Genomic DNA, 13,424 nt, shown 5'->3' on the forward strand with positions numbered 1-13,424 from the left:
AGCACTTAATGAAAGCACGGGAGGAAACAGCTGCCTCAACACACCCAGGAGTATGTTTGTCTTACCTGTGACAATGAGTAATGTATATGGCTGTCTCTTCCCACAGGGCTTTAATGTCTTTTAGTTTGGAGAGTACCTCATGCTTCTTATCCTCACTGATGCTGCGAAGAGCAGCATCTGCCTTCACAAGAATCAAGTCCATTTTCAAGCTGCCTTCTGGTTCCAGTGCACGTATTTTCTATGAGAAAAAAAAATTATACTGAAAGCATGGGAAGAAAACAAGCACAATTGATGACATGTAAACTTTGTTTTTACCTAGGAATCATGAACTCATAGAATCACATAGGTTGGAAAAGACCCTCATGATCAGAGGGTCCAGTTGTTAACATGACACTACCACGGGATGGAAATGTTTATATACAACACAGACAATTAACCCTTCCCACCTAAGTGCTGCAGTTTCTCCTGGAAGGAAAATATGAATGTTTTTTCAGACATGTTTATTCTTAAACATCCTAAAGGACTGAATTTAATTGAAAACCACACAGCAGTTGAAAAACATTTTAGTTAGCTACAAAAAACCAGACCATCCTCTATGAAATGCCTGTGGCTGTGTTTCCATTGCTGTTATAAGGTTACAGCACTGTGTTGCCAGCTGCTCTCCCCCACCTGCCAAAGCACAGAGGCAACCTCCACAGGCTACACTGCAACCTCTCAATTTTAAGCTATATTATAAGAAATCATGAAGCATATTAAAAAAGCTTCCTAGTGCAAATAAAAGCTGGCTTAGAAAAGAAGCCAAGAGAAATTAACTAGTGGAATTTTCTGCCTGCTACCAAATTTTACTTCGACCCTAAATTGCTAAGTTATAAATTGGTGAAAATGTGTGTCTAAAGCAAATAGGAATGCCAGGAACTGAAAGTGGAGTCATCTAATTTTAAGTGTCCAGAGATGGAAAAATCAGCACAAGTTCTGTACAATTTAAGAGATTAATTATCCACCAATTCGGATGTCAGATTTCAACATTTCTCTATCCAACATTTCTCTATCCAAACTTCTGACACTATCAAATTAGCTTTTCTTGCTGCTCTTCCATAATCTTCTGGCAAACTGCAGCCTTTCTAATTTGACGAATAAGGCTTCTATAATGAAAGATTTTCAAAATCAGCGATTACTTTTGGTCAAATTAGGCCTATGGGATTTGATCATGTCAAATGATCAATTTGATCATTGATCTCACATGATCAAAGGTGAGACAAGTAAAAGGCCTTTGGATCTCCAGTCACACATTCTGGGAAAAGCAAAGCCTGTTCTTTTGGCATGTAGGCAGCACACCTGCATGTGATGTATAAACAGTTGTTTGGAAAAGGTATTTACTAAGAAAGGTGTGATTAACAGGGACACAGGTCAAAACAAGAAAATACAAGCCCAGCTATCATCCAACAGGTACAGTGTAAGAGTAAAGTTGCATTCTAAGCCTGATATTTTTCCAGCAACTAGAAGCAAACAACAGCTGGAGAGAAAGCAGTGGCTGTACAATAATTTTTCTTTTTCAAATCTGTTTTTTTACATGGTTTGTCTCATTGGCTGACATTTTCATTAACAAATTAACAGGAAATAAACCACAGGAAGGAAGCATGAAAAAAACTGGCAAGCCAGGTGCAAGAAAGGAACTGAAAACTGATCACTGGATTTTAAAACAGCCAATAGGTAAAGCAGTGAGCACATCATGAGGACATCTGAGTTGGAGACAGAAGCCAGGCCCAGAAAGGAGGTAGGATGAAGGAGCAGGAGTTAAGGTACACACAGGAAGAAAGAACTTGTTAATCTTTAGAATGATGAATCTCCAAAGTCTGAGGTGAAAGAATCTCTTAACATGACTTTTTGCATGTTACAGACCTCCTCTAAAGCCCACAGAAGTAAACAGGTTTCAGCAATTCAGGCCATATCACATCATCATAAATCTCTGGACCTTACAACTTGTTATCTCTGCCATGAATGTTCCCCCTTTGCCAAACTACCACTCTTTTACTTGAGTTCCTGTGTCTCTTGAGTGTTTCTTGAGACTGTACAGATCATAGTTTCCCAGACAAAAGGGTGAAAATAATTTAAAGTCAGAAAAACGAAATTACAGACCAAGATAAGATGCTTCAGATTTTTATGACTGACATGCAAGTCTAGCCACCATCCATCACTCCATGAACAGTCTCTATATTATGCCAGAGGCAGGATCCATCCTCCAATAAACCACAGCAAAGGAAAAAGGCTGAAGACATCACTGTAAACCACCTCATCATCTATCCTGTAAGCTTGAAACTTTTTTTGTTAAACTTCACAAGAGGCAGGCCAAATATAAGTAAACACACAACAGGGAGGCTTTGGGGGTAAATAACATGGGAAAGATCTTGCCATTTAAATTAAAGAACAAATTACTTGGAATTAAAGGTAATAAAAATATAAAAATAGTTTCAGTGTTAGTCATAGAAATATCACCACTCCCTCCAATCACGAATGGTACAAATGGGACAAACAGGAGTGTTTCCTTCTCTGAGATTACAAGACCTAGATAACATCTAATGAAACTGAAGTTAATGGATGTGAAATCACTGTAAGAGAGCAGGCACAATCTGCAGCAGCATCTCTGCGAGAAGAGTTATACAACAGATTAAGTAAAACCAGGAAAAATGAGAACCTTTACCTTTTCATTAAACAGATCATAAAGGGGATCTGTAAACCCTGTTATCATCAGGGCTATGGAAAAGAACAAAGGAATTACTCTGAAACAGCCCATTAGCAGGACACTGGAATCTTTTTCTATCAGTGCCAGAGTCCTGGAGGGGATGGAACACTAACGTGATCTGATTCTCTTATACTATATGCTGGTCGTCTGCAAATTACTATGGAAATTGCAAGCAGCAACCAAATTGTTCCAGGCCTGAGGTGAGTGTAAATATTTTAACCAGCCAAACCTGCTGCTAGTGTTCCAAATCAATCTGAAAAGTTTGAAGCCTGTGATAAGAAATTGCCATTCTCTTCTTCTACATGCATAAACAATTTGCAAACAGAAAATTTAAAAATAATATTGATGTGAACCCATCCACACAGGTCCAGTGCTCCAACAAGCAGGGGCAGCTGACAGTTTCCTAATGGAGAACTCCTGAGCTCACAGCAATAACTGCTGTAACAAGGGCAGCAGTGAGAGCCCTCTCGGAATTCCACCGCTCTTCCCTTACCTCAGTCTCTCTCAGTCTGGCTTCTAGGGCAGATCGAGGTCCTTTGGTGTTGTCATTGATCCTCAGCCTCTCCTGGATGGCCTTCATCCAAGCTTCTGCATTCTCCACGCTACTGTCAAATTCATCCTGTAGCTGCTGAGTCATCGCATTTGAGGGAGCTGAAAGGATAGGAAATAGGGAGGTAAGCAGGTTTTGGGTAAGACCTGAACAGGAATGAAAGGCAATCCAAAGGAGCAAGGGAGAAAAGCTGATGATGTGGCTTTCATTTTGAACAGTAATACCAAAACCTGCAGCAGTTTAGCTGTTCAGTTGAGCACAGAGAACATATTCACACTGCAGCTTTCCCAAATGAAAATATACCAGGAAACAAAAAGAAGGTGGAGAACTGTGGGAGGCTCCATTACAGTAAACAGACTTAATTCAAAGCTTTTAAATGAGATTAATTTGGTGTTTGTGGTGTATTCCAGATTAGCTACACCAAACACAAACACTTTCTGTTTCTTCCCAGTCACGTCAGTGTAAAGCTCTCCCAATGCCCTTCTAGGCTCATGTACTGAGCCCTGACACCAAACGAAGTACTTTGGCACACACTTAACTTAAGAGGTGTATAAACTGCTGTTGTAGAGGTGTTAAAGCTGCTGAAAGAGGATCAGATGCTCAGACACTCAGCTAACTTCTGCTAAGACCATGCAGAGGTTACCAGAATGCACATGCAGTGAGTCTGCAATACACAGACAACAGGAATTGGCCAGCAACTTCCAAGACAAGCCACAAACAAGCCTTCCCAGGGGATTATCAACACCAGTGGATGTCATCTTTTGCCATCTCTTTTACTCCATACCAAGCTCCAAGCTTTTAATTTTCCTCTCCCCCTCTCCTGTTGCCCATTCCCAATCAGCAGGAACATATGGTGCTTGTTTGCTCTGTTGATGTCTCTGTTCAGAGCACAAGCTCCTCACTGCCCAGACAGCCTCCTTTGTGGCTGTACAAAAGAGCAAAGCCATCCCAGGCTCACCCCTAGGACTGCTGGACTAAACTTGACTAATAAGGATGAGCCATAACAAAGCACCCTGTAGGTCAGCTTCACTGAAGTGAACAGAATGAGAGCCACTGACATTCAGTGGGTTTGGATCACATCCTACAACTACTGCCAGCCAAGCAGCCAGTGTTTTGTGGAAAGTAAAATACTCTTCCCCTTTGTTATTCATCACTGAAAGATTTTTTCAGCACAAAGTTTAAGACTTAATTAACCCAAGTTTGTTGTGCAGAATTCAGCTCCACAGAGCCCCTCAGTTTCCATGAAATGATTCACGTGGAAGAAAGTGCTCAGAGTGAGAGGCAGTGCATGGCCCCTGGTGAGGCTGGACCAATGGTGCCTTGCAACCACCACAGCTCTCAGCAGCTCAGTCTTTACAAGGGGAGTCATCCTTCTGCTCACAAGCAGAAAGCTCCCCACCATGCTGCCAGTGTTCCTTTTCACCACATAAAAGGATTCATGCAATATCAGAGGACCTTCCCTGCAGCTCCCAGTGAGTTTTCTTCAACATTAGACCAGAGGAAATAAAATGTCAGCATTCACAACAGGCTGAATTGTTGCTTCCCAGCTGTCAGCAGGCTTTATACTCAACAGGTGCCAGAACAGAATGAAAGAACTGCACCTGGAGAGCAGCTACTGCACCACCATGGGGACAGCTGGAGCAGAGGATGGGATCAGGTCTCCCTGTGCAGACCAGCAGAGCTGCATTTGCATGAAAGAGGGAGTTCCTCTCTAAGTGAGACCTGTCAGACAGGACAGAACCTAAGGCTGGAGCTCTCAGAACTTGAGAGTAGCTTTAAAAAGAGTGACCTCACCTTGAAAAGTTTTAAAAAAATAAAACCGGATGTACTGGATTTAGCCAGGGTGGTGTAGCATGGGGCAGCTATTCCCTCCCTCTCTCAAATATAAAAAATGACAGGATATATAATTAAAGCCAAAATCATTGACTTACATCACAAGAGTCTTAAAGAAGAAGCCAGCTAATGGAGTAATGTTATTCTCAGTGAATTGCTAGATAGCTTCATCCTTCTCCAACTATAACTGGTTCAGAACTGACATTTCTGAACTACAATAACCCAGTTCTTGGAAAGGAGCAGAAATCTCATTACAGCTGAAAACCAACTCAATTTCACATTAACATTTCTCACTATATCTGGCAGTTGTAGAGGGACTGTCCCCTAAAACTCCCCTTGTTACATACATATATACATTTCTAGGCAGTTTCTGAATACTCAAGGATGAGCTGTGGTGATTCCAAGTTATGCCATTGTGAAACAAAAACTCACAGTGCATTTGCTGGATAGACCCTGACAAGAAGTGGCATTAATTTCCTAGGAGAGGTTTCTATTCCTGGAAACATCCATATCATATTTAAAATTGGCTTCAGTACTCCAGTCATGGAGTAGCCAACAGAGAACATGATGTTATACTAGTCCTATTTTTTACAAAAAGTTGAGGGCAATCTAACATGGTTAAGCAGTGGAAAACCTACAGTCCTCCAACAGGAAGAAAACCCCCCTCACACTCTGCCCTCATGCTGCTGCTGTCTGAGCACAAGGAATTTCTGCCAAAACCTCACAGTAACAACCCCCCCCAACCCACACACAGTCAGTCCATGTAAGCAGTCAACACAGGAAACCACAAAAAAAGTTATTTCAATATTAAGATCACCAGCTTGCAAAGGAAGAGAAACACTTTGCTACTCTAAGTAAAGGCATAAAACATCACTGACTGATTTTGACCAAGCAATTCCTGTATCTAGTACCACAAAGATGATTACATTTAGCATGGACTCAATGCCCAGGTGGATTTCATAGTAGATACAACCTTCAATATCTGATATGATTTTGGGCTGCCTTTTGAGCCCTCCTGTCCTCCCTCTATGCAGGGCAGCCAGATGCTGGCTGAAGCAATCAGCTAGAGCACCAGACTTTTGTTCTGGAACCCTTCCCAAGCACTAACAGCATGATTTATACCTGCAAGGTAAAAGTATGATTTCTGACTTACTGTCTGCTTGGGAGGAAGAACAACTGTTGTCTATTTGAGATATGGCAAGATCTGTAACTCCTTTGCAAATTCTTCTAAAGCTGGGACTAATGATTAGTGGATGAAAGTTCAACAGCATTCAGCCCATTTCTGTTGCATCACTGGAACTAAAAGATTGAGCAATGCTTCTGGACGTGAAATTGTGCAATACTTCTGGACCCTGATCAGTACAAAAAGGACAAAGGAGGCACAGTGGTTCCTGGAAAAGACCTGAGCTGTAGAGCTGTGCAAAGCCATCATTCACACACACCTGTACAGCAGTGCAACAGCCCCTATCCCAGGCTCGGTCTCTGGGACCCACTGTCATGGAATGTCTTCCCTTAATCACCAGTGACATCCTCTCAGACATTTGTACAAAATTGTTTTTCTCACAGTTATTTTCAAACGCATCCAGCTGTTCAAAACTGCTTTCCATTTAATGACTTGAGTCAGTGTCTTAATTCATACTGTGGAAAGCGCATTCACATTGTAGAAATCACCTGGCATCTCTATACATGTTACTAAATGAGGGCAATAACTATGCATAAGAAATTCTGGCACAGATAATGAGATGCTGAGCAAAACCAAGTTTTATTTGTCCAGATGCAGTAACAGCTTCTTGGTAGAGGTAACAAAGAAGCGTATTTCAGGCTGCTAAACAGAACTAACTCAGGAGAAGCTCCTGTAGTATATCCACAGGTTACAAAAAACACATTTTAGGAACAGGAAAATGTAAGACAGATTACCTGCAGAAACCTGTAGCTGAACTTCTCCCACAACAGAACTCTTCCTACCTCCTCTGAATCTCCCTCCATGACCCCCAGAACACGGCTTGGCAGTGTCTGGGTAGGCACACATGTAGAGGGATGATGCCTCAGCCCCTGCCCAGCTCTGCCAGACCCCTGCACACCCACAGCACTGGTTTGCACTGGTTTGTCTGAGGCTCAGTCACATACAGGGGATATCTGCACCTTTGGGAGAGGGAAAGGAGAACACCTGACACAGCACACACTTGTCTCAAGTCAGCATCACTCCTCTCCTGCTCTCTTGTCCAAGCACAAAACCATTCAGCAAGGAGGGAAGTCAGAGTACTGCAGCCTACCACCTCTTCCCAAAATCCTGGAGAAGGGGCAGCTGGAAGGATGCTGGGGGACACACACGCTGTACCCCAGCTCACCCACAGGCTGAATACCCCACAAATTAATGAGATCCAAAGCGACAGCAAGCTGGGTTTTGCTTTTGAAATCTGCTTCAATTGTGTTGGGCTGAAGAGATGCAGAGGCAGCTTTGTTTCAGCTGTGGTCTTGGAGCCATCTTCATATAAATGAATTGTCTCTGCTCTGCATTATAGCTCTGGGAGCCATGGACATGTCTGGGTTTCCCCTGCAGACCCTGACACAGACACAGACAGAGATCACCCCTCGTGTGACCCACGTGGCACTCGCTGCCCCAAATTTCTCTGAGCAGTTCTTCCCTGAGTACAGACACTGCAGGAGCCATGCTTGTGCATCTAATAACTCTTCTGGGACATTGCAAGGTTTACTTATTCGATATTTGTAATACACTACTGAGAGCTTTTAAAATTATTTTGCAAGCGCAGTTTCTTTTTCTTAGGATTATCCTATTATTTTGAAATGTTTACTAATGTACTATTTTCTTTCTGCCAGTCATACAGGGGTTCAAGTTTTTGGTTCGTGTTTGTTATTTTTTTAAAAATTTAAATCTCTTAAAACAGTTCTTACAACCACTCCCATTTTACACATTCTTTTAAACCCTACATTTATAGAACACAGGCTTTTGAATGGTTTCAATATGTCTTGGATTCTTATGTTCACGTACTACTTGACTAGTTTCCAGAACACAGTTCTTACAAAAATAGAAGTACAAAAATGCTCCAGGAAAATTTAAACCACTCACCATTAGGGAGACTATTTTCAAATTACTGAAATACTTCAAACTCTTCATAACCCTTTTCATTTGGTTCTGGGATTGAACGTGAAAAAAAAAAAAAGAAAAAAGCTCACTGAACTGTATCAAATTTTAGACAAATGTATGAGTGTGGAAGCAATTTTGGTTCTGGGAATTGTATCTGGGATAATTTAGACTATAAAGAGAGCTCTGAAGAGGCACAGAGCTGGGAGCTCTGTCTGTCAGCTTCAGATTGGAGCAGAGGTCAGGAGTTGGCACAGACCACAGAGCTCTGACCCTTGCCTTTCTAAAGCTGAATGTTCTTGGTCTCCTCCAGGAGGAGCTACTGTGAATTTTGGAAGCAGCCAGTCTTACCAGCCTTCCTGAAAGCCTCCAGGACAGCAGTGCACCCATGCAGAGCCCAGTTAAACTGCCCGAGTAGGTGCAGAAGCTCTCAAGGTTTCAAATAAAAGGTGTAGATATTTCCATCGGCTCAAAACACAATCCTATCACCTTGGCCATCTTCCAACACAGCCCTCTCCTGTGTCATTGGCAGTGAATGTTTATGACAGTCAGCAATTGTTTGTCCTAATTAACAAGCTAGACTATGAATAGGGTTTTTTGGAATAAACACATCCATATCCTCATTACAAGCGTCCCCTTCAACCAAGGAATGCAACGTTCTGAGTACATACAGCACTCATCCATATCATAGCCTCTTCCTCTCCCTTACAAAACAAACCACAGGGAATCAATAGCTAAAGCAAGACATCTGCCACAACATGATCACACCTGACAATATTCTCTTTGCTACCAAAAACTGAAAAGCAGAGACATGTTCTTTGCAGGCGAATTATCAAAAAAATGCCTGATTTTTTTTCCAGCCATTTGTTTAAAAACTAATTTCAGACTTTGGTGAGAGCCAGTACAAGCGGGATATCTTTTTGTTTCCTAAGACTGCTGGGGAACAGATCTAAAAAGCCATTTCCTTAAAAAAAGGGTTTGAAATTTAAAAATAGTTTTATACCCAAATGGAATCATAGCATATAAGTAAGGTAGAATTGGGTCCTGGGGCCATCTTCCCTTCTAGGGAGTGATAATCAATGGATCTGATCACAGTGTTTTTATTTTTTATTTCAATCTTCAAGCCATCTGGAAGTAAAAAGAGTAAGTGAGGACTTTTAATTACAAATCTCTCCCCATTCCATACTCTCCACACCCAAACTTCTGCATTTCCAGGTCACTAGGAGATGGGTTGGTCTATCATGATTCCATTAGATAAGTAAAATGCAGGGTTTAGCTCTGGTCTGCAACTTTTTTTTACCATCAAGGAGACAGAGTATCTGTATTAGATAACTGCCTGGTTTAGATTTTGCTTTTCTATCCCCACATTATTGAGGTAAAAACAATCTTTAGAGCATTTATTCAGTCAGCCCTCCTGGGAAGTAAGACTATCCTATCCCTTTTATAGATAACAATTTGGGTTCAAAGGCACTTTGTTTCTTGCCTCTAAGCAATAAGGAAATACTTGAAAGGACAAGAACAAAGTCGAAGATTCTGTTAATAAATGCTGCAGAGGGTGATTTTCAGCCTTTTCTAATCTGTACCATTTCAAGTGTCTCTGCTGAGATGTAGATATCTTTTTAGTGACTTCAAACTTAATGACAAGAGCCTTCATTTTCCTAGTTACCATTCACAGACACTTTAGTCTGGGAAATCACAAGTTAAACACCTCTGCTCTATAAGTTCAGCAGAGATTCTTCAGGTCCAGGGAATCTGATGGGTAAATTACCCAAAAGATATCTGTGGGTTTACCAGCAATCTACATCTTGAGCAGCTGGGGACAAGTTCCCAAGTAGATTTGGTTTCAACTTTTGTCACCTCCCTGAGTTTTGCCATCAGTCAGCCAGCAAAAAAGCCCTGCAATCCAACAGCATTTGTTTCACAGTCTCTGAGACTAGAATTTATGTATTCAATTATCTCCCACTTGCTCTCCACAGACTGTAAGATCCCTCAGTACTGGGTGCCAGTCACAGCACTGATATACCTGACTAGTAAACCTCTGTGGTATCTGCCCCTTGGCTAGAGATCAGTGAACAATTCAGAGTGAATAATATATCTGATAAATCATTCCTCTTTTGCTGGTCATGTTCTTGTGTACAGACAACTTCATTTTCTCAAAGGTGTGGTTATCCCTATTTGCCAAATATACTTTGCAAATTAGTTTTGCTCTGCAGACTGTTCCCAAGTAACTCTTCCTGGCAATCCTTAATACCCCAGCTGTGCTGCTTAGCTTTGGTTTGGCATCACAATCCTAATGAGAAATTTCCCATCTTCCCTGCTAGCTGGGAACATCTCTCCTTGTTTGTGTGCAGTTTGTCACATGGCAGCTCCCAAGGGCCAGTGTCACAATCAGGACTCCAGAGTGTTAAGTCACATACGATGAGCGTGCTGTCACAGCATCCTCGGTGAGCAGATGTGCCCTACAGTTACAAGGACAATACCTCTGTCCCAAACAGATTACAGAGGACAAGTTGGAAGGGGTCTGGCAATGAAAGCAAAGTATCAGTGTGTACTTAGGGACATGGAGTGATGGAGGGAAGAAAGGGCTGTCAGAGCTTTCAGCTGCATTGCCACTGCTCTGTGCAAGCTGCAGTGCTTCCACCACCCATGCCCTTGGAACCAGAGATACTCAGAGACCCTAAGCCCAGCTGGAGCATGTGGCCTCAGCATGGGCTGGATCTCACACCAGGAAAGGGATTCACTGCACTGAACCACAGGCTGTGGTGGGACACCCTGGGGTAGCAGCCCTGCAATTCCACAGGGTGTCAGTGTGAGAGAGGGACACTTCCAGGCAAGGAACCGTACCAGAGGTGAGATAATTCACCTTCTTCAGGAATTCAGTGTTCTGAAGTGGTCCACAGATGTAATATGCTCAGGGCTACAGGATGTCCATCTGTCTGCAAGTCTGTATTCTTTCCTATTCTGCATCACTGTTTCCACATCTGGATCTGGGGTGTTTTCACACATGCAGTTTTTTCCCCTTACAAGATCAGTGTTAAAATCTTCTTTTTACTATCATTTGACTATTGCACCTCTGAGTGTGTAACTTGGAGCACCAAGCACACAGCTTTTAAGCTAATAAATCTTTAGAGTCAAGTATATACCGGAAATATTTCTTAGAAACAAAGCCAATTGCAAGTACTTTGAAAGTATGTTTTAAGAGCACAGGTTTTTTCGCCCCATTTAAAACAGCTGAAGGACTAACTCCCCAAGACAAGATTTTTCAGATATCTCTCTCAAAACATTATCAATTCAGTTACATTAATGATACATTTATACAGCGAAAGTGAGACTTATGGAATTGAAAAAAAAAAAAGTAGCAAGTAGGACAATACTAATTTTAGATACTAAAGCTGTTGATTAAGAGTTATTTTCTTGGGATCATAGCATATGGCTATGGAAAAAATAGCAGATTTTAATTTGCATGGAACAGAAAGATCTGTTTATATAAAGAGAAAGAAAAACAACCCCTGAAAGAGATGAACACTTGAAATGCTGTCAAGAACATACAGGAGGCTACACCTAAACAGTAAACAGCTATACCTAAACATTCAGCACTCTGTACATAATTAAAAGTACTATTTGCATTAATCTGATAATGCCAAGCTTTATATTGCAAAACATCAATGGTTTGTGTTCAGAGAAACCCACAGGCAAACACGGCCTGCCTGTCCCAAACAAAACACACTACTGGAACCACCAGCAACCTCATTCCCAAGCTCAGAAACAAAGTAGACCACTGAAAAAACGGTGCTTATAAATTAATTTCGGGTGGTTGAGAACATTTTTGGAATTGAATTAACAGGCTGCTTTCTCGTGACTCATTTTTGCCTGAACCACTGCAGTTTCCACGTCTTTGTCACCCTGCCTCCGTGTGAGCTGGCCAGGCGCTGTGGGCTGAGGAGCAGGGCCACGTCTGGTCTGGCTGCACAGACCCCTCTGTGCAGGAAGAACGCTTTTAGCAGCCTTCTAAGCCTGATCGGGGACTGCGGTCCTGCAGTCTATAAACCCAGAGGGGATCTGAACCTGCTCCTACTGAGATTCATCAAAGCGGAGCAAAGAGCGAAGCGGCAGCAGGGCCCAGCAGTGAGCGCGTTTGCCAGCAGCCATCCCCCAGCCAGAGGGACAGAGAGTGTTTAAAGCTGTGATCGCAGATAAACACCGTGCTGAGCTGCACAAGTAAAGCCAGTGCTTTTCTTTTCACTCCTATCGTCCACTAGCAACTGCCTTTTAGAAACGGAGTACTGCGAGGTTTGAAGAGAGGAGGCAGGCAGCTCGGCTCCATCCGGGCCCAAGGGGGCCTCAGGGCGTGCTGCTGCTCAGCCAGTTTGGAAATTCCACCCTAAATATGACAGGCCGTACCCCTGGGGCTGAGCTGACACAGAGACAGCAACAGCGAGGGTTTGCACACACACACGGGCACACGCAGCACTACCTACTCTCAAATGCTTGGAAGAAGGAAAAGGTATAAAGCTATAGATGTGTTTAACCCGAGTAATTATTCTAGAAGGAGTAATAGACATCATGACACAAACTCAGCTTTGGTCTAAAAGAAATAAAAATATCTTCCCACTAGTCTCCAAAGCTATCTTCTAAAGATAACGCAAATACCTGCTGTATTTTAAAGGCATTTCATATCACTGAAATTTTTCTCCACTATTTCCCTTTCAATTTACAGCTCAGGCCTCAGCAGGTACCTTGCAAAAGGTTGATTCATAAAACAGGAGAAAACAGTTATCATCTTCCTGAAGGAAAATATGTGCAGCTCTGATGAGGACAATTGCTGAAGCACCACAGAGCAGAACCTCCAATGACCTTGTTTGGGTTCAATGAGCACAGCACAAGCCGCACTGTTTGTGCAAACTATGCTCCCTAGTTAAAAAATAAATCTGAATTTCTTTAGTCTCCGTTTTTTCACCTGTTGCATACCCCCAGGTCACGTTTCAACAGTTATATATGCGACCTTAAACCACACTTCAGGGAAGGGATCTCAGCAGTCCCAGTTCAGCAAACATTTTGGGGCTGTAAAAGCTGATATCATGTCTTGAGCACCAGCCACACTCCCAGCTCCTAACAGACTCTATTAACTTCACCGACTGTCCCTTATCTCCAGCCCTTCTGGTGCACACCACACTAGGGATATTTTGGCTTCCTTTCTC

The 13,424-nt window shown here is 42.4% G+C and overlaps 1 protein-coding gene across 6 annotated transcripts in view; it reads right to left on the reverse strand.

The window, feature by feature from the left end:
• The window catches only part of SYNE3 (spectrin repeat containing nuclear envelope family member 3), a 59,939-nt gene that overhangs the window by 30,553 nt on the left and 15,962 nt on the right, over positions 1-13,424 (reverse strand). For 4 of the 6 annotated variants that reach the window (XM_086891940.1, XM_086891941.1, XM_086891944.1 and 1 more), the window contains exons 2-3: positions 3,234-3,391; positions 66-238 (exon numbers count right to left, since the gene is read on the reverse strand). In XM_086891940.1, the coding sequence (XP_086748066.1) occupies positions 66-238; positions 3,234-3,391 (331 nt within the window). Of the gene's footprint in view, positions 1-65; positions 239-3,233; positions 3,392-3,824; positions 4,071-6,276; positions 8,307-13,424 lie in introns of those variants that run through there. The other 2 variants (XM_023927618.2, XM_086891942.1) reach the window with 2 other exon arrangements.

Source organism: Cyanistes caeruleus, chromosome 6 (genome assembly GCF_971803275.1).
Source record: "Cyanistes caeruleus chromosome 6, bCyaCae1.hap1.1, whole genome shotgun sequence".
Classification (NCBI taxonomy): domain Eukaryota; kingdom Metazoa; phylum Chordata; class Aves; order Passeriformes; family Paridae; genus Cyanistes; species Cyanistes caeruleus.